Below are 24,642 nucleotides of genomic sequence, written 5' to 3'. Positions count from 1 at the left end.
TTAGAACACCTCCTTTGAATGTATTCTAGAGTAACAAATACCATTCCTCAGTACTATAAGTCTTTGATCACTTTATTACAAATGACCTAAAACTGAAACTTTCCAAAACTACATTAAGAAAATATCTATATAAGATGGAAAGACAACCTTTAATTCACTATATAGAAATTACTTCTTAAAAACCATCAAGGTCTGCCTGATTCATAGTAATTTTAAAATACAATGAATCTCTATATTTTACAAAAACACAAGGTATCTCTTATAGATGTACTTCTTAAGCTGATTACCATTATTTTATAACAAAATGGAAAAATGCATGTTTGTATACTCAAAAGATGAAAGACCTGATCATAATACTTACACTCTATTTTTAGAAAACTTCATATCTACATATTACTCTTAATTGAGATATACATATCAGTTTGATAAATAAACTACTTTTAACTAATTCAAATTATCAAATGTATTATTACAAATATAATTGAAGATTTTGTTTTCTCTTACTTCAAATACTCCCTGCCTCAGGAAGTCCATAAGGCAAAATTTGGGGAGTGAAAAATATGCATTCAACAACTATTTAGTCAATAAACACTTATAAATACTTATGAGCTCCTTCTAGACATCCAGCATTCTCTTAAACCACTTTATTGAGAAAAGATATAGCTAGAAAAAGCTGTACATATTTAATGATGAGTTTGGAGGTGAGTATACATTTGTGAAATATTGCCACTATCAGGAACCACATACACACACACACACACACACACATATACACACACCCCTTATATCAAGAACCCAAAATAACTGTTAACACATGCAATTATGGAAAGTATTGCTTAATAAGCTTCACTACTTATGACAGCCTTCCACAAATGACCGCTGTCATAAATTAGTATTTCTTTATTCACATTCCAAATTCTGAACGCTAAAAAATTTAAAACAAACCAAAGTGGTAGCAAAATCTGACCCAAGTTCAAGTAAGACAGCTTACAGATCTTGCGTCATCTCACTTGGCAAATATATTCATGAATAAACATTAACCCTCAAAATCTAGGTATTCTTTGAATATCCTAATTAATAAAAAGTCATAGGTACATTTATATGCATACAACCTTTTCTGAGTTGCCCTATTGGAGAAGAAAATGGCAACCCACTCCAGTATTCTTGCCTGGAAAATCCCATGGACGAAGGAGCCTGGTAGGCTACAGTCCATGTGGGTTGCAAAAGTCGGACACAACTGAGCAACTTCACTCACTTCACTATTCTACTTAGAAGATAGTGAAGTTACATCATATGTCAATTTATCACACTAAAATTAAAACAGCCATGCTTAAAAAAAATAAAATAAAATTCTACTAGCATATAACCTAGAGGAGGAGAGACAATGTGGATCTAAAATTTTGATTTTACAGTTGAAAGATACACATTTTTCACACAAATGACCCCAAAATGCAGGCTAATTGCATTAATCTCGTGTTCAATTTTAAAAATGTAATTTATTCCTATACTAAAGGAAAAACAGGCTGTTTGAGACCTACAGAAACATACCCTATTAACATCTGCATGAAATCTTTGCATTGAATTTTTAGTATATTTTAACTGATATGAATTTAACTAAAGAAGTATCTTTTTTAAAACATCCAAGATGTAACTTTATAACCTTACTGTTCACCAGACACATGTGGCTACTGAGTACTTTAAAAGTGACTAGTTTGAACTGCAATGAGATACAAAGTGAAAATAACCCTGAATGTGAAAAATTTAGCATGAAAAAAAGAATGTAAAATATCTCATGATTTTATACTAATTAAGCAATGAAATAGTATTTTGTAGATATCAGTATAAAATATTTTACAAACTTCATCAGCTTTTCACTTTATTTAATATGCCTTACTAGGACTTCCCTGGTGGCTCAGACGGTAAAGCATCTGCCTACAATGCGGGAGACCTGGGTTCGATCCCTGGGTTGGGAAGAAACCCTGGAGAAGGAAACGGCAACCCACTCCAGTACTCTTGCCTGGAAAATCCCATGGATGAAGGAGTCTGGTAGGCTATAGTCCATGGGGTCACAAAGAGTCAGACATGACTGAGCGACTTCACTTCACTCACTAGAAAATTTAAAATTTGAGCTAACATTATAATTCAATAGAACAGCTCTGCTCTATAAAAAAGACTGAGAAAAAGATTAATATAAAATTTCTCAGGTACCTATGTTCTAGAGTGAATGATTTCACTTAATCACCAAGCAGATTAATATAAACCCAGATAAAGGTCACAAGAAACATTCATCATAAATGTGGAAGTACTACTTTGTTACTCAAACATATCCATGATTTTAGATAGTCAAAGAGGTTACTAAAAATTCAACAATAAAGTAAAAGGCTTCATTATATGATGTGAGCAATTTGTTTGAAAATCCATTTCAGTATTTCCTTAGTTATAAGTATGTACAGGAGGGTTCTGTGTCTTACTTGCTTTCAGTGGGGTTAGGACAGATGTTAAGTTTCATGAACCAAACACATAATGGAATCAGAAAACTGGCTACTTAATTTTAACAGATAGGAAAATTTAATAATTCTTAGAAAAACAACTTTAGAGTTCGCATAAAGCTAGATCTGAAAAATAAGTCCACTTCATAATAAGAGCTATCATTAGTAAAAGATACAATGATTGACAGTTCCTAAATATCCTTAAAAGCACTCGAGGTATCTATTTAACTGTCAAGTTAGACATATATATTTTGTAACATAGGAGTTCCATCCCTGTGCAGAAATGATCAGAAATGAATGATGCTTATTTCTACCAAAAGATTTTTAAAAGTTCACAGTAACCTTATTTTAGCCCCAAACTGGTAAGATATTCAACGTCCATTTATAGTAGAAGAGATAAAGGATAGTATAATCATACAATGGAATATACACGATTGGGCAGTGGGGAGGGGGGTGACATATACATGGATGACTCAAAGACATAATGTTAAAACAAAAAAGTCAGACACAAAAGAGTTCACACTATATGATTCCAATTGTATCAAGTTCAAAAACAAACGAAACTAATCCAAGATATAAGATGCCAAAGACCAGTTTCTGTTGGGTGGAGGCACTACTGAGCAGGACGGACGCCAGCGAGCCTTCTGGGGAGAGCACAGTTATGCAGGGGCAGCGGTGGTGCAGTCATTCACGTCCAACTCTTGTGGCCCCACGGACTGCTGCCTGCCAGGCTCCTCAGTTTACGGGATTTCCCAGGCAAGAACACTGGGGTGCGCGGCCAAAAATCTTTGAACTAGCAAGTAGGAGTGCCAAGCTGAAGTTAGACTTCAGTAAAATGGGTTTTTTTTTAAAATATAAGAAATTATTTTTTAAAAAGTTTGACCTAAGTTATTTTCAAAAGAACGACTTAAAAGCAATTTCTATTCAGAATTTACATAAGAATTTCTCTATTCAACCTTGCAACTAAATTTCTTTGCAATTTCTTTTTAATAAAAGCTAATAACCAGTTCAATTCTATTCAACCTGCTCTTAATTTTGCAATTACTTGATGAATTTTCATAAATGGATAAATTACAATGGCTTTAAAAAGTATAGGAAACCTCTCTATAACTAATATTAACTATTTGAATGTTTATATTTTTAAGTATGTAATGTGCTAACTTTTAATTTAAAAAGATAACTTTAAATTTCACAAAATTCAGGCTTTCAGATCATATCCTCTTTCACTGAAAAAGTATATATAAAAATTAAGTTTAGTATTTGAGAGTTCACTTAGAAGTTCTTTTATAGTTCTAATGTGTTTATTTGAATTTACTATTTGCTTTTACCCTCTCCATCTGACAGCAACAGGGAGAAAATGTTGTTTTGCTAATAGTAAATAACCTTAAACCTACAAAGTTCAATATACTGTGCTATAGAAATATAAAAGACTATATTGATCCAATTCTACAAACTCATAGTGCTTGACAAGTGATCACATAAGAAAATTTGTAAAACTGACTTTTGTGTTATTTCATGTGAATATAAATCAAGACTATCCAGTTAATAGTCATATGGATTCAAAGAAGTTGACACTAGAAGTTGACCAATCTTCAGTTAATAGTCACATGTAATCACTACAACCTTAACAAATATATTATCTTATTAAATGTATTAATGCATTCTTCCTTTATCAGCTTCTAGTCTAGCAAGACAGCTGCCAAGTTTTTTAAAAGACCACCACAACACTTACAGGAGATATGAAGGAGGACACCAAGAAGGAAATCTGGGATATGACTGAAGGGGACCTGTGTTCACCACTGACCTCAGCAAAACTGGCTGGTATGTCCACATGGGGTCTTGGGGTTGTAAAGGACAGAAACACAAAGCAGGTAAGTTTACCAACTGACAATCTTAAAATCCTTCCTTCCCAGGAATATATCACATGTCCTGAGACTCAGGGCCTATGGAGCAGATGAATTACTATGTTGCACCAACCTATACACATGTGATAATGCAGAGGGAATTGAGCAGATGGATGTTCAGAGGGGGAGTCAGGTGACCTGGTTGTTTATTTCCATGGACCCTGATAAAAGACTGATGGAAATACAGATGACAGCTGGTCCCTATTCTAGAAGGTAGAACTTTATGTAGGCACAAAGAACTTTAAGACTGCCTGAAGATTTAACATATATTTCACATCGTTTCAGATAAACGGGAATTTTTTACAACTCATTTTCAAATCAAAACATTCTTTAAAATAGTACTGTGCTCAAAAGGTAAAATGTAAGTATCTCAGATGTTTAAAAAAGGCAAAACTGGTTCCATCTAAACCAGATTTCTTGTACTCACACAAAATTCAAAATTTACCAACACTGAAATATATCTCTCTCCTCTGTTACAAATGTCAAGCAACTCAGTTATCAATCTCTGAAGCATAAGAAAAATAAACTAAATATGGCATAATATTCTTTCTTCCCTATAACTGAAAAGGCTTAACTACATTTTAAAAAGTGGAGCAATGAGGCAAAATACATACCTTCTGGATGTGTTTCTCCCCAGTGTTAAAGTAATGGGTCCTGAGAACAGAGTTCTTAAATCGCTCACAATCCAAGCACTCTCTGAAAATTAATAAAAAGAAATGTTACTTCAAGTGCATCTTATCTCAAAGAATTTCAACAGTATCTTTTACAATTAAATCTTAACTACTGACTGAAAAAAAATCTGAAAAAATGACCCCCCCCCCAAAAAAAAGATGTATTACAAGTAAAAAATATTCTTAATTATAGACGTTTTCCTTGGGCATGGTTATTGATCACATCTGATAAAAAAATATGCATTACAAAATTATTTACATCAAAACACACTATTTATCTGTCTATACACTGTGTAAAGACTCTTCCATCAATTCTTAACTATATGAGAAGTAAATGTCAATGACCAAGGGGAATATGATCAAAGATTCTGGGAGAAAAGTATTAGAATTACTTGGTAGTTAACACAAGAGTTGAAATACCTCATTTCCACCCCCTAGACCATTAGAAACAAAAAATACTAAACTTGGAATCAGAATCATCCTAGATATAGAATGACATCAATATGGGGAACAGTTTATACTTATAAGAACAAAAGAGTGGATGAAAAAGTTTTAGGCTCGCAAGACCCACAGCCCCCCTTTAACACTGCGGTGGCTGAGAAAACCGTATACTGACCAATGGCCAATGGACAGTGAGCCCAGTTCATGATAAGACAAGTACGGGGCATTCGCCAAGACTCCTCACTCCACTCACACTAGCCACTGTACATATGTCAGGTTCACATTTTCTACAGTTCTCAATTCCTATCCCTGGGCTTCCCTGTTGTCTCGGCAGTACAGAATCTGCCTGCCATGCAGAACATGAGGGTTTGAGTCCTGGGCAAGCTACAGTCCATGGGGTTGCAAAAGAGTTGGACACAACCGAGTAACTGAACAACAACAACAATAATCCCACAGTCTATGCCTGGTTCTCAAGGATTATAGCTTAGCTTACAAATAAAGAAATAAACCTAAACCTTAAACTCCCCAAATAAAGCATTTTCATCATTATTTCATTAGTGCCCTTCAGTCTCCTTAAAACCATGCACATTTCTTTGAGTGATGCTTCTGTGATATCCTAGAGAAGCAAGCTCTCGAATCACCTTGCCTCTGGGTCACTGCATCCTGCTTCCTGTTACTCCCCTATGACTGTGAGTCTTTCATTCATCTCTGTATCCCCCAGTACCTAGTAAGGTGCAAGGCACAGAGCTGATGCTGAGTAAAGTCTGCTTTATGAGTCAACGAATCTCAGAGACTTTATCAACTAATACATCATGCTGAAGTAAAAATAGGATCAGCCAACAAAAGCAGGTAGTTACATGAGCCAACCACAGTGGAGAATACTCATCTTTTTAAAAAATTTCACACTTCATACATACACATACTCAATTCCCATTCTCCAACGCTCTCCTTCTCCCTTTTCTCAGTTCGCCTTAGCAACACTCTCCTGGCATCTAAGTCAATACTCTCCCAATCCCTACTAACACTCAGCCAGCTGGGTGGCAGGGCTCTTTTCTGCCCTAGTGAATTGGGACTCTGCACCAACTGGCATGGTAACAAACATTAACACAAACTCTCTTAGCACACTCTTTTAGCACACTCCTAAGATCAGCTGCTCCTAAGCTACCCTCCATCAGCAGCAAGGAATATCACCTAATGTGTAACTCAAAAATACCTCGAATCATAACTAAAGGCAGTATGTTCCCCAAATTTTATTAGGAGACAAGTACTTATTACCTTAAAATAGAGAGGAAAAAAAAAGAAAAGAAACAACAATAACAAAAAACCCTGAAGAGACTGCCTAATGACTAAAAACAAAAAAGAGCATTATCATTTCCTATTAGGACACTACTTTTTCAGCAGCTAAATAAAAACATTACCAAATCATTTTATGTAATAAAATTTAACCTTACTTTGACCTTCCTCATACAGCAAACAAACCTCTCTATCCAATAAAGTTCCATCTGAACTATGTAAGATGATAAGCAATACCTTAATTGCATTCATTTACATGACTTTGAAACTATTCTGGGCTGAAGTCACTGACTGCAAGGTCACAGAATACAAAAAAGCAAAATGTACGCAATTTACCAAGGAGGAATGATGCACTTAGACAGTGGGGAGGCCTTCTCCCTGCCTCCTTAGGAGAGACCCAATGCTTAATGCAGTCAACAGGTGCAGCCATCTCTAACATCTCTATCTGAAATGTATCATACCTAATTGTACATACTGATCTTATAAATACACATACAAAATATAATAAGAACATGTATTTGCTAAATCCATCTTATATTATGGCTCTCTTATTAAAGGCCATCTCCCTGAACAGAGGCAAAGGACAATTCTATGCCTTATCAACACTAAAGATCAAAACATGCAACAGGGCTATTACTACTTCCAATGTTTTAAAAAAATGTCTAACAACTAAAAGTCAGGTTATAAAGCTGTAACAATTTTTAGGACAAGAACTGCAAACACAGAACGCTAAGTATATTAAGCATTTCTGCTTTCATTTTTCACAACCCAAGCATATATTCAACTAATTTGCTTAGAGGAGCAGACTTTTTACATATCTCAAAGCCAATAATACCACATTAGTGAAAGTAAAGAAATAAAACTGGCTGACAGAAACTGACTACCAGAAATTACAAGGGACAATGTGTTTTCTTCAAAACTTTATAATTTAATATGATAACAGACAAAAACAAGTTAATCCTACAAAATATGTCTTTAGTAAAATTGTAACACAAACTAGATGTTATTGGCACTTGAATTTACTGGAGAAAACAGAAGGAAACTAAAAGGTTAGGATCTAAAGACCTTTAAAATGTACTATCAATACAAATATAGAACCTCAAATATTTGTTTTAGGTTTAAGATATCATCACCAGGAGATTCATTTTAGAAGCTTCTGTCCATTAAATTAGATAAATCTCCTACATTTAATGTATTAATACTATTATACCAAAGCACTTTTATACTACTCAAGCCAAACTTCGGTAATTTAAAAATGATTAAGCCAAAAAAAAAAAAAAGAAGCCATAATATAAAATGTATGCCCCTTCACCTTTTCTCCCTACCTAAAAGGGCAGGACTCTTTCCATGTAAATCTATATTAGATCCCAATCATTTCAACTGATGTTACTCCACAAAGAACATAAAGATGAAAACATTTTTAAGTACTATATTCCTAAACAAACTCTAACACCTTGCTGTCACTTCGTCCTTTTAAAATGATAAATAACATATCTCAACTTCTCTCTATAAGTTAAACCAGTTCACTTGGGAATAGTTTAGTAGTAAAAATAAATGCATACATGTATTTTAAAATGTACTAGTTACTATTATGATTCACATATAACTTTCAGTGACCATATCTTCTTTGGATATTTTAATTCTAAAACAATTCAGGATTTAATGTGGGCATGGCAACCCATTCCAGTATCCTTGCCTGGAGAATCCCATGGACAGAGGAGCCTGGTGGGCTAGAGTCCATACGGTCGCACAGAGTAGGACATGACTCAAGCGACCTAACACACACACACACACACACACACAGATAATCTGTATAACTATGTAACAAACAATTCATGGTTCATATATTTCAATAAGGATAAAAGTACTGGTGCCAACCCCATCTTCAAATATTATTTCCAGTGTTCTTGGTCACATTTTTAATTTCAAATCTCAGGCTTATGATAATTTCTGATAAATAGGACAACATTTTGTTATTTCTCAAACACTTCCCTCTGCCCATCCAAAAGACCGAATGCTTCATGTTCTTAAAGCTCACTAATTATGATCATAATATCTATCTAAAGTTCTATTTCATACATATAAAATTAGGTTTTCCTTTCCTTGGATATTAGACTATATTAAAACCAATTTTTATCACCACATTCTGGCCTTTGTATGTCTTCATATGAGCTACAACCTTGAACTGAAAATGAACTTTTAAAGGCAGCTCTCTTATAGTTCTCAAAACTGAAGGAAAACCTCCAAGCCGAGGTTGGGGCACACTTCATGTTAACAGCATGTATCAGCCTCACAGTCTCCTTTTCATTTCTCTCTTCTTTTCCTTTACCTCTCCCATGGTCAGTGAACAAAATACTACACTTTATATAAGTAAAGAAATACAACCATATATATATATATGGTATGGAGGTAAATGATCCATCTTGTCCAAAAAAGAGATATCTAAAAAAAGAAACATCAATTCTGAGTATAAAATTATATCCTGCACTGATAGGTTGCTCAGAGAACTCTAAAAAAGGACACTGTAACTCAAAAACGGTAAGGAACAGACCAGAAACACTCCATAAGATGAAGAGTATGTAGAGTAGTCCACATCTCCATTTTAAACACTTGCTCCGGAACATGTTAATTGACAATTCTGTCTTGGACATAGTTTTCTTCCTCTCTCACCTGTTCATTCCCCCACCCATCTTGCATTCAACTCCATAAACAGCAGTTATTCCCCCATTATAAAACAGTTGACGGTTAAAACAATGAGCCAACGAAGAAAGTACAATATTCTATAACTGACATTTACTGCATTGGCCTTGGACTTCTAATCTTTACCAGACGGGCACACAAATCAGTCCATCAGCTCATAAAGGTGTGCTTTTTTAACCTCTAAAACAGATGGGATTGGCCAGAAGTGTCTGGCATGTCAAACTGCTAATCACTGCTGCCCTTTGCACAAAATAACCCACTTAAGTTGAGGCATGGTTGCACTGTAACCGACATTAGTCTGTGGGAAACCCATTTAACTGTCACACACTCCTGCCACTCCTGCTCTCCCTTAATTAAGCCTAATGCCTTATGCTTTGACCTTTTGTTCTAGCCTATTAACCCTATCTAGTACAAGTTCAATTATGTTAAACTAAAAACTTTGCTGTAAAATATTAAATGCCACGCTCAAAAACCATAAGGAACATCCTCACAGCCCTTAGTTCTATGCACCCTGCGACTCGATGCATGTGGCAGTAAAACCTCATTTTTGAAGTGATACTGATTCTGACAGTCAAGAAGAACCAAATCATCATTTTGGTCCAACCCCCTTATTTTATAAACTGAGACCAGAAAACAATAAATGACTCACCTATTTCACAGCTTCAGCTGAACTACACTGAAACTTATCTCATCTTTAACGCTGATCCTCAATTCTCCATGTCTCTGATTTATAGCCAAACCACTCTGGAGCATGTTAAGGATACTAATATTTTTAACGCATTACCACTTGTCACCACCCACTAAAAGTCACTACACAAATAAGCGTAAAGCAAACTCAATGAGCATATCGACATCAGTTTTGAGGTAATCTTTCTTTTCCACACCATAACTTTCTATCCACTCATTATTTCTTTTCTTCTTTTTAAAAGGAACAATGGTCATCTGAGGGAACTGCTAAGTTCTGCAACACTCCCAAGGCAATAGGTACGAAAACAAAGTTTTTTTTGCTTTACTGATGCTTCATTTAAGTATTGAATCAAGCAAAAGACTTAAGCTACAGAAAGCAACTACAACTGGCTACTTATCCCCATTGGAAAAAGCTGATTATCTTTAAAAATATCCTTTTTACACCTGTATGTAAATGGACTGCTATTCAAGTGCCCAAAAATAAAAATGGCATCATCAGAAAGAAAATACACAAGGATGTATAAAATGTAATATATGCAGGTAAACGAGCAGTCAAATGGAAAACAAACACCGAGCCGACTAGCAGCAAGCTAACGATTCAGAGTCGCATTCACCTTTTTTTACTGCAAAAGGTATTAATGCTAATATTTTATATATATATATATATATATATATATATAGGCATTCTTTTTTATTTTCTTTTCCATTATGGTTTATCCCAGGACACTGAATAGGACCCTGTTATCCTTAATATTAATTTAAATAAGACATTATGCCTTAATTACAAGAGTCAGTTCATAACATAGAAATTAAGCTTGGGTCTCAGACACTGAGAAATTCAACAGTGGGAAAGTTAGACTAGTGCACAGTACTCACGCGCCCCACAACACACTGATTGACACTAAGGAACAATGAAAAAGCAGTTCGGCACTGATAAAAACACAAAGTAGAATATATCACATTAATAGTAAATGGGCTAATTTCTCTACTCTCTTGCTTTGGACAATGGTCTATTGGCCTGTATATCTTCTTCACTATGACTTATAAGCTTATGAATAGAAAACTATGCAAGTCCTGACAGATATCTTCTCTGCTTACAAAAGACATCTACTTCTAAATATGCATAAAGTTTAGTAAACATTTTTTGTCTTCACAGGCAAGAAACTGGATTAGTCATTTTAAGAGTATTTGTTAAATCTCCGTGCTGGATATGTGTATACCAGATATCCAGATAACCTACACATTTTCTTTAGTATTTGAAAATTGCTAGTCTAGAAATTGTGACCTCCATGCTAAAATAATTTTATTTTCTACCTTAGCACTGATAATCTAGTTGAATACGATAATGTTCTAACAGAAAATTCACCTCTAGTGAAAAGAAAATCCTAATTTTTAAAAACAAAGGAGCTTCATAAACTACTTAAGTTCTATAATTTACAAGGTTTTGAACAAGTCCTTCTTGATACCTCTTAACTTTCAAGATTACTGAATGCCAAAATTAATACTAGATATGAGATTATAAGATGCCTATAGTATCCCAAGAAGTCAAATTCAATGCAGTTAAATGTGTTGAGCTGGTAGATCTTGATGACTACTGCAGGTGAGGTCAAGAAAACTGCCCATGAGGCTCTAGAAACATTTTCTTTTTTTGTCTTTAAAAAAAGTAAATGTTGCCCCCAAAGATTTTGTTGAACATGCATTCTAATACATTATAAATTGTGTATTTTTTAAGAAACTTGGTATGCAAAACAATTTCAAGTGCCAAGTAATTATGATGTCACCAGCAGTTTCATGGTTTCCTTCATAATAAATATGTCTGGAAAGAAGATGATATATTTTAAAGAAGAAATATTATTCCTTTTAGAAGTTCTAACTTAAATAGACTAAAGAAAAAAATGGTACAACAGCAGTTATTATGCATGTTATTCATAATAATTAGCAGCTGTTATGTATTAACGCATAAAGGCTCCATTCCTAAGCCCCCAAAAGCCAGATTTCACCAATAGTGGAGATTGGTACAGTAAAACGAAAGTTTTTTAGCAACCTTCTATGTAACAGGCACCTACAGCGTGGATAATGCATTGATGGATAAGCTCCTATTCATGAAACTGACACTCTACTGAAGAGGACAGACATTCAACAAAGGTGGGACTATTATAATCAGGGCTTCAAGGAACTGCGAGAGACAAATCTGATCATTTTAGAGGTGTGCAGACCTCGATGAGCACCTACACTCTCTCGTCTTCTGTCCCATGAGTCAGAGTATTCCATTCCAATTTGCTTCACCAAGGTCAGAAATGTGGTCAATCTGTGGCCCACATCAAAGGCTACAATTACGCTTCTCTTCTGCTCTCTTTCTAGAGGGGTGGATCTTGGTGCAGCTGGTTCAGGGCATTGGTCACCCCTGGTCTACACGGTGTCATCTCTGATCTGGTACCTCTCCTCAGGAGAATACAGGAGTGGGGCCCATGATCTTTGCACTATGTTCCCAATAGAACAGACCCAACCACCTTCACTAGTGGTTTTAGATTATTGTTCTTTGGTAGAAAGCAGAGCTGGCCTGTGAGTGTTGTGATCACACTAATTAACTACAGTTACCTGACTCTGCTGCTGCTGCTGCTAAGTCGCTTCAGTCGTGTCCAACTCTGTGCGACCCCATAGACAGCAGCCCACCAGGCTCCCGTCCCTGGGATTCTCCAGGCAAGAGTACTGGAGTGGGGTGCCATTGCCTTCTCCGTACCTGACTCTATTCATCTACAAATAAAATTCCCCTTATTGTTCTTCAGTTGCTCAGTCGTGTCCGACTCTTTGCAACCCCATAGACTGCAGCACACCAGGCTTCCCTGTCCTTCCCCACTCCCTGGAGCTTGCTCAAACTCATGTTCATTGAGTCACTGATGCCATCTCATTCTCTGACATCCCCTTCTCCTCATGCCCTCAACCTTTCCCAGCATCAGGGTCTTTTCCACTGAGTTGGCTCTTCCATCTGGTGGCCAAAGTATTGGAGCTACAGCTTTAGCATCAGTCCTTCCCAATGAATATTCAGGCTTGATTTCCTTTAGGATTGACTGGTTTGATCTCTTTGAAGTCCAAGGGACTCTCAAGAGCCTTCTCTAGCACCATAGTTCGAAGGCATGAGTTCTTCGGCACTCAAGTCTTTTTTATTGTCCAGCTCTCACATCTGTACATGACTACTGGAAAAACCATAGCTTTGACTGTACAGACCTTTGTAGGCAAAGTAATGTCTCTTCTTTTAAATATACTGTCTAGGTTTGTCAGTGCCCTACTGAACTTTAAATATAACTCAAAAATACATGTAACATGTAGAAACAAGGTTGCCGCATGAACAGATGTGCACCTGTACTGTAAAGCTTCTCTTTTTTAAATTCTCACCCTAGAAAATATATTCCAAGTTCTAGAATATCAAATGAATCATAAGACTGTCCTGAAGACCATTTTTTAACAGCATGAGAAGAAAGCAGGTTACAAAAAACAAGGATGATGCAATTGACCCTGCTCACTCCACTTCTTAAGATCCAGTCCTGATTATCACAGGTCCTCCCTTGGGGTCAGCTTAGACTTAGTATATTGCTGGATCCATCATCAGAGGTTATTAACTATTCCTTAACACCTGGTACAAAAGTCCGTCTTTCTGAGGTTACCTTAGCAAAAACAAACAAAAAAGAGTGAAATAAATCAAAACTTGATTTCTCATCCCTGGGATTATTCTTAGGTGCTCAGTATCCTCCTGTGTAAGATACAGACAAAAAAATGTTTTGGAAGTTTTAAATTAACAATGACAAAAATGTTGGAAAATGAATAAGCATTTACCCTACTGTATCACATGGATACTCCTAGCAATTAAAAAAAAAAGAAAGAAAAAGATTTAAGTGAGAAATGAAGAAAACAAAAGGGAAAACGGGGGAAAAAAGGAAACAAAAATAGAGAAAGGAGGAAGATCAAGAGAAAAGGAAAAGGTGTGTAAGGCTAAGTAGTAGCACTGATCACTATTTGATTTACAGTCTACACCAACTACCTAGCCTATGTGCTTTTCTGTTAAGCAAGATGCCTCTAAACACCAACTTGTTTGATAATGAGCAAGTAGGACAAAGTATTTCTAGAACAAGTGCATTTATACTCAGAAATTTCACAGTTTCTATCAAATTCCTTTCCAACCTGATAGCTAAGGCTCCTATGAAAATACTTCAGCTCCTGAAAGCCCAAGCAAAAGCAAAAAAAATAACAGAATATAACACTGATTCAGCTCAGTTGAGGATTACCAGGACAGATGCTGCTAAGTCATTTCAGTCGTGTCCGACTCTGTGCGACCCCACAGACGGCAGCCCACCAGGCTCCCCCATCCCTGGGATTCTCCAGGCAAGAACACTGGAGTGGGCTGCCATTTCCTCCTCCAGTGCAGGAAAGTGAAAAGTGACAGTGAAGTCGCTCAGTCGTGTCCGACTCTTAGCGACCCCATGGACTGCGGCCCACCAGGCTCCTCCGTCCATGGGATTTTCCAGGCAAGAGTACCGGAGTGGGGTGCCATTGCCTTCTCCAAGGACAGGTGAGAGTAACATTTTACTAGCAGAGTGAACAATGTATTGCTTTGAGTTTTGCCTCAGTAACACCAAACATTCAGGGGGAAAAAACAGGCAGTGAATAAAACTGTTCATCTTCAAACTTTGACCTCATGTAGATTTAGTCTATTTCAATTATTTTTTTTAAGTTGTCTGAATTTATATACATATATGAACTCAGGAAAGATTTTCTTACTCAGATTGTTTGCTTACACAGTTTCTCACTTATTTGGCCAGAAACAATATACTCTCTTAATAAAAAATCATAGTCAAACATTCTTTTGCAGCTTTTATACTAACACTTACGTTTATCCAACATTTACTCAGCAATTCAAAATCCAAAACACACTAAAAAGTATGTATATGAACCTTATTACTCAATCTTATATATTCAATATCGTTTCAATTTGACTGCCTTTTAGTGTATAAGGAACCACTCAGCTTGATTCTTTTGGGTTCAAAATTCCATAAATTTTAAATGAGGCAAGTAAAAAGAGGTGGAGAGGTTTATAACTCCATTTCTCACGGTTCCAACAATAAAAGAACATGCCTTATGTGTACTTAAAAATACATGATGTGCTGCAAATGTCCCTAACTCAAAAATTTCTTTCCTGACCATGGTCTACTTCCCAAATGAAGCCACATACTCCCCGTCTCTCGATTTCTGCATCCTCTTGATAAATTCACAAACGCATTGTCAGTTTCCTTTTTGTATTACAGAGACTAGTTCATTAGCATAGCACAGTACTTATAATTATTGGCGGTAAACACAGGACAATAAAAATAAAAATCATGTTAAGAGCCGTCCGTAATAGCCAAGAGATTTAACTTTTCAACCAGGAAAAGCTAAGGCTCTGAATCTGCTACAACGGCCCCTTGAAGGGCACAAACATAATTAGCTTTGGGAATACCTAGATTAAGACCATGCCAAGCTCTTTTAATGAATTATATCAAGAAACATAGTAGCTTTCTCTGCCTCAAAGAACACTGTGGTCCATTTCACCGGAGCTCAGAGTCTGCATAACTGCTCTTGGTGACTCCATCCCCTCCTGCAAGTGCAGGAGCAGGACGTCAGCTGACAATTCACAGCCAACAGTGGCAGAAACACCTGTTAGAAGCAGGGTGCCTTCCCAGTGGGGCTGCTCTTTGAGAAGCCAGGCTACCTGAGTCCTATGGCTATTGAGCTGGGAGCATGGGGTTTTTTTTAATGATTTTCTAAAAATCAGGTAGAAACTGGTTTTCTCTTCAAAAGATGTCATATTCTCATAGAAAAGCAAATTATTATCAATCAAATTAGTTGTATGACCTCAGGCAAGTCACTCAGGCCTCTCTCAGACTAGGTCTCTTATCTGTAAAATAGAGAAGTATTAGGTACTCAGTCCTATCCTACTCTTTGTGATCCCACGGATTGTAGCCTGTCAGGCTCCTCTGTCCACGGAATTCTGCAGGCAAGAATACTGGAGTGGGTAGCCATTCCCTTTTCCAGAGGATCTTCCTGACCCAGGGATCAAACCTGGGTCCCCTGAATTGCACGTGGATTCTTTACCATCTAAGAGACCCCATGGATTATAGCCTGCCAGGCTCTTCTGTCCGTGGAATTCTCCAGGCCAGAATACTGCAGTGGGTAGCAGCTCTCTTCTCCAGATTTTCCCAACCCAGGGATCGAACCCAAGTCTCCCTCATTGTATATTCTTTACTGTCTAAGCCACCAGGGAAGCCCCAAATAGAGAAAATGATGCCTATATGTCACAGGGGAACGCTACAACAGCCAGCCCTATGCCTAGCATAAAAGCCAGCCTTATGCCTAGCATAAAAGCAAGTGCCCCCAAGCCTCTTCTTTCCCTACCCCTCCTCCTCTCAATAAAAAAGGAAAAAGCAACAGACAAGTAACTAAATAACTTTTTATATTTCAAGTTTGGACTCAATCATCTCTACTTTCAAAGCTACAACCTTGAAACCTTTACTGTTTCCTGCCAACAACAACATATATTGATAATCAGGGTTTCAGAATTTTGAAATGAAATCTAACCTCCCTGTTCTACAGAATCTACAGATGTTGCCCAGAGAGATAAAGGACTTCCCTTTCATCAGTTATCACACATTGATTCAGTAGCAGAACTTAAGCTAGAAAAGTATGTGTGGAATAATAAAACAGAGATGCTTTTTCAAAATATGTTTTTCAAAAGTCAAACCTGAGCCTATGTGACCCATTGTGCAAATACTCCCTTTGGCAAAAAACTGCAACTGTGATTAATTTCATTTTGAGGATATTTCTTATATCCCGTTTGGTAGTGTTTCCTGGGCTTTCAAGCACTTTTTCTTGCTGTTCTCCACCTTCTTCTGTTCTCCTTCCTTTCCTTAATTTCTTTTCCAGAGTAAAAATCTACCACCCTATTGGAGATTACTATAAATTCGGGAATCAAAAAAAAAAAAAAAATTCTTTACAATGTGTGCTTTAAAAGAAAAAAGATATAATCTCTTAAATATTTCATATCTCTCAATATCTAGAAAAATTCCTCAAGACAGCAGTCTCTTTTGAAACTTCTAATTCTCAAACTTTGCTTGTGTCCTGTTACATGTCAGGCTCTCTTATCCACATTGTCATTAAAGCATCACAGTTATAATGATATTCTTATTCTAAGATGGTATACAAACATAATTTCCTCTATTACTAGTGTAATGCTAAACGGCCTTATTTTTAACACAGTAACATAGTTAACATGTTCCCATATGATGTAGAGTACAGAAAATTCAACAGTTACAAGTACACAACTACTAGAAGTTATCTTAGCCACTATGTGATTTAGCTTTTCTCTTATGTAAAGAGAAAACTAGGTACTTTTACCTAGTACCCTCACATAGCTGGTAAAGAAGCTAAAAGTAAAATAATCAAAGCCGACTACAAAAAACACAGGTCCCACACTTGTTAGGTTCCTGAGCTACCCTCAATCTATTAGCAAAGCACAGATTTGAAAACAAGGAGTAGCCCTGTCTATCATTTAACAGGTGACTGAAAAATGACTTTCTTAATGCAGGTCCAAGGGTGAGAGCCTCCTTTTCACAAAAGGTCTGAATAAACACCAGCATCAGGTCAGTCAGAGTTGTCCTGGTCCCAGTGGTATCCTACGCTGATGACTCAAATTCCCAGCAGGCTTCTAGTTGAGTATTTCTTGAAACTCTAGGCTTAGTCACCCAGTGACCCGGAATTTAAGGCAAATAAGGGTCTCTTCCTTCCATCCTTAAAAGTATTTTTGCTGAAGGACACCAAGCTAAAGAGACAAGATGGGTCTAGAGCTTTTTAGAGCTTTTACTCTTTGAGGTGTACCAAGTTAAAAAAAACTGGGGACAGTGAACGATGCTAGCTTTGAATTTCAAACACAGCTCTTGACTGTCAGAGAAGCAAGTTCATTTCCAAGTTTCTTAACAAAATGCTTTTTTTTAACCCCAGTGCTATTTATCCAAAGGGGAAGGAGAGAATGAAAGGAAGAAAGGGAGGGAGGGAAGGAAGGATGAAGGTTGGGAGGGAGAGTCGGAAAGAGGCTGGCTGGCTGGCTGGATGCATGCATGGATGTCACAAGCATCTTCCTAAGAAAAGTTTCAACATATTCTGGAGCTTTTCTTGAATTTATTTTGATTAAAAAACATGTAAATAAAATTTCTTTAAGAAGTAATTATCCACACATTATCTTCAATAACAATTTATCTTAAAATCTGGTTTAGCTTTAAAAAAAAAAAAAATCTTAGTAATACTAAGTAAACACAGTGGGGTACTTTTCCCCATAACTTCAAAGAGTAATTTTTTCTACATTTCTGAGTTATCAATCTTCTGAATCCTTCAAATCCATTCCTCATTACTCTTAGAGCTCTAGGCTAAATGTTATCCCTAGCATGGTTCAAGAGTAATTTTAACAAAATTCTAACACAGTGATAAAATGTAGCATATTTACCTTTTCCTCATTCTTGTTCTCAATGTTTTATGAATTTAAGAAAAATTACATGTTTCAGGCATAATAATATCCTAAAACATCACTTTTTTTAATAATTCTTTGTAATATTTGCAAGATTGTGTAGGGATCAATTGGAATTTTAAGGTTCAAAGTACAGAGTATGTAATATAACAGTGACAACAATTAGTATATCATCCTGCTTCCCTGGTGGCTCAGATGGTAAAGAATCAACCTGAAATGCAGGAGACTGGGTTTTGATCCCTGGGTAGGGAAGACACCGCACCCCTCCCCCACCACCACCCCTAGAAGAAAGAAAAGACAACCCACTGCAGTATCCTTGCCTGGAGAATCCCGTGGACAGAGGAGCCTGGTGGGCTACAGTCCATGGGGTTGCAAAGAATTGGACATGACTGAGCAACTAACACACACACACACTTATCTCAATAACCTATATTTATCATGAAAAATTAAAATTATTCATATCTGTAGCAAAATAAAAGGGAACGTCTCTTCTAAACAAACTCTACTTTTTAGAACTCTAAAAATTCAATTTGAACATTACATTTCAAGGCACAAAAACAACAGATGGACATCTATATTACAGTTCGCAGAAAACCCTGATAAGGTTTCAGAGGTCTCTTTGGTCCCAATTTTCCCCCTACCCTTGAATCACCAGATAATGTGCTTAAATAAAGCATTCTTTCTGGGGCTATTTACATGAACTTATCCTTATCAGCAATCTCATGAAAGAATTCTCCAGTTATATCACTCAAACCTCAGCACTCTGTTTTCCATGTTTAATAAGACCCCTGGAAAACACCATATCGCAAAAGAATAAAGAAAAGATGGTCTATTTTTAATTCATTTCCTTCAAAATAAACTATTACTCTCTGAGTCCTGTTTCTATGCTGGTATCCAATTTTGACCTTCTACTTTATAGATATATTTAAGAGACATTCAAAAACAGTGCGCACAGGCACAAGTGGGGAACTTGCCATTTCTCCCTCTCAAACCACCACTATTTATATAATATTGCTGCCCTCATAAAAGGGACTCCATTACCATCAGCAATTCATGTCCCTGCTTCAGTACCAGATGCAAAACAGGATACAGAAACAAGATCTCTCTCCTCCATTTACTTTTTTTTTTTTATTCCAACCTCTGGATATAACCCTCAGTTTCATGCCATTGGCCCACTTCATCATCTGACACTCTCGATTTTTACCTTCTCAAGTCTTAGTGACCCTCCTGGAGTAATATTGTGTCAATCCTGATTATTGCGTCAATCTAAATATTACAGAATGAGTTTGCTCATTTTCCCCTCTGTCAGTCCCCTCACAAAACTGCCACTTAAGGAAATGCATCTTGAACAATTCGCCAAATCAAACTCATGATCTTGAAAGTACCTCCAAGCACCACCCCGCCCCATTCTGTTCAGAGCATCTCTTCGACTTTTCCATAGTAATCAAAAGTTGCTTTTCATAAAAATATTTCTCTAGTTGGAAGACGGATACAAAGGGCTTTGTTAGAACAGCAAAATGCTTTTCTCCCCAGTCTGCACCCATGGAACACTAAACCACTATGAAACCAAACCAAAACAGAACCCACCCTCATTGTGCGTCAGCCACGTGAAGAGGCATCTGGAAAGAGCACAAGTGTAAAGAACCTCCATGTCAACACAGCCAAGAAGCGAAGCTACAAATGAAGGCAAAGTTAATGGGAGAAAACACCCACAGATGTCGAAGCTACTCATTTTAAAGAAGGAGATAAGAGAGCAGGAAAGCAGTAAGCAGAGAGGAAGGTGGGGTGAAGACCGACTGGAACACTTCCACCTATACTTTAAAACCTGACTGTATCTGGAAATCTACAGTTTGAAAAGCAAAACTCAACTTATTACAATTTAAAGAGAACAATTTTTTCTTGATAAAAATGAGCTGTTTCGAACTTATGTGGGGCAGAGTTATTTTTTAAACCTGATTCACAAAGCTATCATTGCTTTTTCAGGACACTTAAAAATGACCTTTTAAATTTCTTACAATTGTTAAGTTTTAAAACCTAATCCCTTTAACATCATATATCCTAAGCCACTCTGATTTAAACCTACTTCGGTGCCATCTTCCAGTACCGGTTTGCAATGGAATCTGTACAATTAATAATAACCTTCCTCCTCCTCATCTTTTAGGGAGCCGAGAATGACACACCTCCTTATCTCCCTATTTGCGCCATGAGACTGACATATTTTGCCTCATCTGTCACCTTCCATAAAACTCTGCTTTCAGATATGAGTTAATTCATTTTTAGTTGTCCTCGATGTTCTAAAATAGTGATGTTTGACAGAATTAATACAGTGCTCTAGTTCTCCCTGTTCAACTGGTATTTAATTAAAGATCTTGGAGGCCATCTTTCTCTCGTTACACAGTTTAAAGAAGGAATGTTACTTCCTCCCTGGACAATGTGCTAAACCACATGGCAACAGAGCTATCTTCTTAAGGTCTCCCATCCTCCCATTTAACAGATTGTTTTACTATGTAAAAACTGCCAGCAGGACAGATTGCCACTTTATTTCACAGTGATGCTTACTTTTCACATCTCCGAACTGCAACTTTACTATAGCCTACCTTGTCTCTTACCTTTAAAGTTTCTAGAATTTCTGGAGTTGTGATGCTCCCTTATATTTTTATTTGATCATTGCTTTTGTTTCACTTGGACCTCAAAAAAGTCCTAATGGTATTAAATTGTAAGATGTCTTGAATCTCTGGTAACAATGCAGAGAGCCTTTAAGCAATCAGAGCTACCTTAGGCACAGACACAAAATTTCTTAAAGTCTTTTGAATTAATACCTTTTGGCGAATAGCCCACTTAACTTGGTATGTCATCATTTTCTATTGTAAAGGTAGCATGCATAATTTAAACTGGCACCTGCTATTTATCATGCAAATAATCATTCTCTTGGATGGCCTTTTTAAAGTTAGCATTTCTTAATAATTCTTCAGCTGTATCAGAACCACAAGAGGCATGTCCATTTAAGCAAACTTCAGGAGCAATAAACTAACAAACAGACTCTAGGTGGTGGTATAGGTTATTTTTTATCACGATGTTTTGCTCTTAAACTGCAAGAGTCAGAGGAGCCTTCAGCCTCCTTTACAGATGTCTTTTTACTGCAAACTTACACAATTTTAGGGTGGACAATTAATAAAAGTTTGGAGACCCACCCAGGAAGTGGGTCCAAGCATTAAACCTGGTTTTCAACTACCTCAAAGGCACTGTAGAGAGCGCACTGGAGTAAAACCAACAATGAGGAGTCCTCCTTTTTGTTTGTTTTTCGTTAAGTATTTTACTCATGCTCCTAGGGCACTTTCAAGGGGTAAGTGTGGAAAGAGGTCTTTCCCCACCAGAGTGTAGGAAACAGACTAAAGTAACAATCCTGCAGCCCGCAGGATAATGGCTGTTCCACTGCTGGAATATTCTTTGTCTTTAGCAACTAATTTCAAGCAGAGAAAAGTTAGCACTGGTGATGAAGCCACTACTCTCTGAAACCAGTTAAACCCAAACCACATTACCAAACCGCTGGGCAAAACCAGAGCAACTTACTTCAAAGCTGAAAACATTTCAACATACTCCAGGCAGCAACCCACACTTTGGTGCCAGGCAGATGAAGCACCATTTGTTTAAAAAGTCCACTTATTTCAGTGTCTCTTCAAAAACAAAGGTGGCAAACTAGTGATTAACCATTGAAGAATCACACTGGGAAGATGCCACCCACTTGCTAAAGTCATGATTCACTAATAAGCAGGTTCAATGCAATTCATAACTTGAAAGAATGAATTACCAAAGCCCTCTGCTTCACAAATCACTCCCTCACCAAATGTAAAAAACAACCATCATCTATAACTCCACAACCATTTTCTACTTGCACACTCTGGATGGACTCTCTTCCTCTAAGAACAGTACCCCACCCCACCCCCCCGCACAATCTCACATTTAATCATTTATATTACCGGAGACAAACTCCAACTCAGTTCCACCAACTGAGTGAAAAGTCCCTGTGGCTAAGAACGTCTTACTTCTTTCCCAACATAAAAACGCCCTATTAAAATTTTTTTTAAAAACACAAAAGTACTTACGCTGTTTTTCTTCTACTATCTTCAAAACTCAATTCAATAACGAGATAGAAGGTAACAACTCCTGTAATACTTCAGAGATCAACATGTGTCACAGACTCCCAGCTTGCTAGCCTCTAAGACATACTTGATTCCTTTGTTCCTCCAGACGGAACAACAACTCTTGATTAAAATTTGGAAAACTACTTTGGAAGGGTTGTGACGGTTTGCAGAATATTTCCCGGGAAACCCTTCATAGGACAACATCCAATAGTAGTAGAAGAGGACACACAGATGGAAGAGAGAAAAAAGAAGCCTCCCAGGACCTGCACGGGGTTCACTCTAGAAGTGAACCCGGTTTTCTGGCTCCGGAGAAAAGTGATGGTTGAGGCCTCGGGTCCCAGGGGCCTCGCCCTCGGGACGGGAAGGACAAGTACCAACGGGCCTGGCTGGACCCGAGGGTCGGCTGGGGGCCGGGAGCGCGGTCCCTTTGCCTACCCACTTTCCCCAGCCCGGGATCCGGCCAGCTCAGAGCAGGGAGGCACCCGGGCGAGAGGCGGGGAGCTGCGCCCGGCGCCGCCCAGGACGCCTGGGGCAGCAGGACTGAGAACGGCGCGACGAGAAGCGCCCGGGGCTCCGGGCCGAGGGGGACAGCAGAGCGGGGGCGCGACCCGGCACCCCCGACCCGGGTCCCGGTCCACACGGCGGCCGCCTTCCCCCCCGGCCCAGGACCGCCAAGAACCGGTGAGCCCCCGGGCCAACTCCACAACTTACCGGCCCCGCTGCCCCGGCCCCCCGAGTTCCCGGGGAGGTTCGGAGCCGGCAGAAGAGGCGGGATTTGCCCGGAAGCCGTCCCCCTCCGCCGAGCCCACCCCGCCGTCCGCGTCCGCTCCCGCCGCCGCGCAGCGCGGGCCCTCCGCCGCCCCGACGCCCCCCGAGGCCCTGCCCGCCAACGCCAAAGCCGCCGCGGGCCGCGCTCCCGGCCGTTTCCGGCGGCGACGGCCGCTCGTCCGAGCCCCCCGGCCGCGGCCGCCACTCACCAGAGGCCGCCGCGGCTCCGAGCGCCGGGGCTCCGGCCGGCTCACTCCGCGAAGGCGCCCTGCTGCCCCGTCCTCCCTCAGCGCCCCGGCGAGCTCTTCCCTCCGATCGGCAGCGCTGCCGGGCGCAGCGGCCGACGCGAGGCCACGGGCGGGCGCGCGGGCGAGCGCGGGGCCGGGTCGTCCCTCCGCCTCGGCCGCCGCCGCCGCCGCCGCCTCCTCCTCCTCCGCCTCCGCCGCCGCCGCCGCCTCCCGAGTTCGGGGTTCTGCTGCAATGTCTGCGAGGCTGACTTTGAGCGCCTCGCTCGCCGCCCGCCCGCAGCCGCGCTCCTCCCTCCGCCGCCGAGGCGGCCGCGGCCCAGTCCCTCCCCTCGCCGCTCCACGCCATTCAGCTCTTCAGCCAAGTTTCTTAACCCTTTTTTCCCCTTCTCTCCCATTGTCACCGGGGCGGCAGGCACGCGCTCGGGTCCCGGAGGCTCGCGGGAACTGCGGGGCCCCTCGGTTGGCTGGTTTTCCTCCTCGCCCGCCCTCCGGCCGGCCGGTCCGGGGCTGCGGGGGCCCCGAGGCGGTGGGAAGACCACGGCGGCCGGGAGAGGTGGGTGCTCCAGGCGCCCCGAGCCCTTCCCCGCGGCTCCCGGCTCTGTCCAGCAGCCCCCACCGCCGCCGGAGGCGCCGGGACAGCTCCTCCTGGGGCTCCCGGTGAGGGTGGGGGGGGGGGGGGACCAATCTCGTGACCCAGGCCAAAGGCCCGCGAAGGGGGCTCAGCCTGTGGGTCGGGACGCCCCGGGTCCCTTCC

General features: G+C 39.3%; 1 protein-coding gene across 3 annotated transcripts in view; it reads right to left on the bottom strand.

Annotated features, from left to right (window-relative positions):
• LOC129643382 (zinc finger protein 503-like) overlaps positions 1–24,363 on the bottom strand; it is a 93,999-nt gene extending 69,636 nt beyond the window's left edge. For 2 of the 3 annotated variants that reach the window (XR_008710259.1, XR_008710260.1), the window contains exons 1-2: positions 23,850–24,363; positions 5,008–5,089 (exon numbers count right to left, since the gene is read on the bottom strand). Coding sequence is in view for 1 of the 3 variants with exons in the window: in XM_055567799.1 (XP_055423774.1) it covers positions 3,178–3,282; positions 4,222–4,327; positions 5,008–5,089; positions 23,850–24,234 (678 nt within the window). In the remaining 2 variants the exon portion in view is untranslated. Of the gene's footprint in view, positions 1–305; positions 3,283–4,221; positions 4,328–5,007; positions 5,090–23,849 lie in introns of those variants that run through there. The other variant, XM_055567799.1, reaches the window with a different exon arrangement.
• Between the last annotated feature and the right edge of the window lie 279 nt (positions 24,364–24,642).

Source organism: Bubalus kerabau, chromosome 2, assembly GCF_029407905.1.
Source record: "Bubalus kerabau isolate K-KA32 ecotype Philippines breed swamp buffalo chromosome 2, PCC_UOA_SB_1v2, whole genome shotgun sequence".
NCBI classification, from domain to species: domain Eukaryota; kingdom Metazoa; phylum Chordata; class Mammalia; order Artiodactyla; family Bovidae; genus Bubalus; species Bubalus kerabau.
This window is presented reverse-complemented; position numbering and strand designations above follow the sequence as displayed.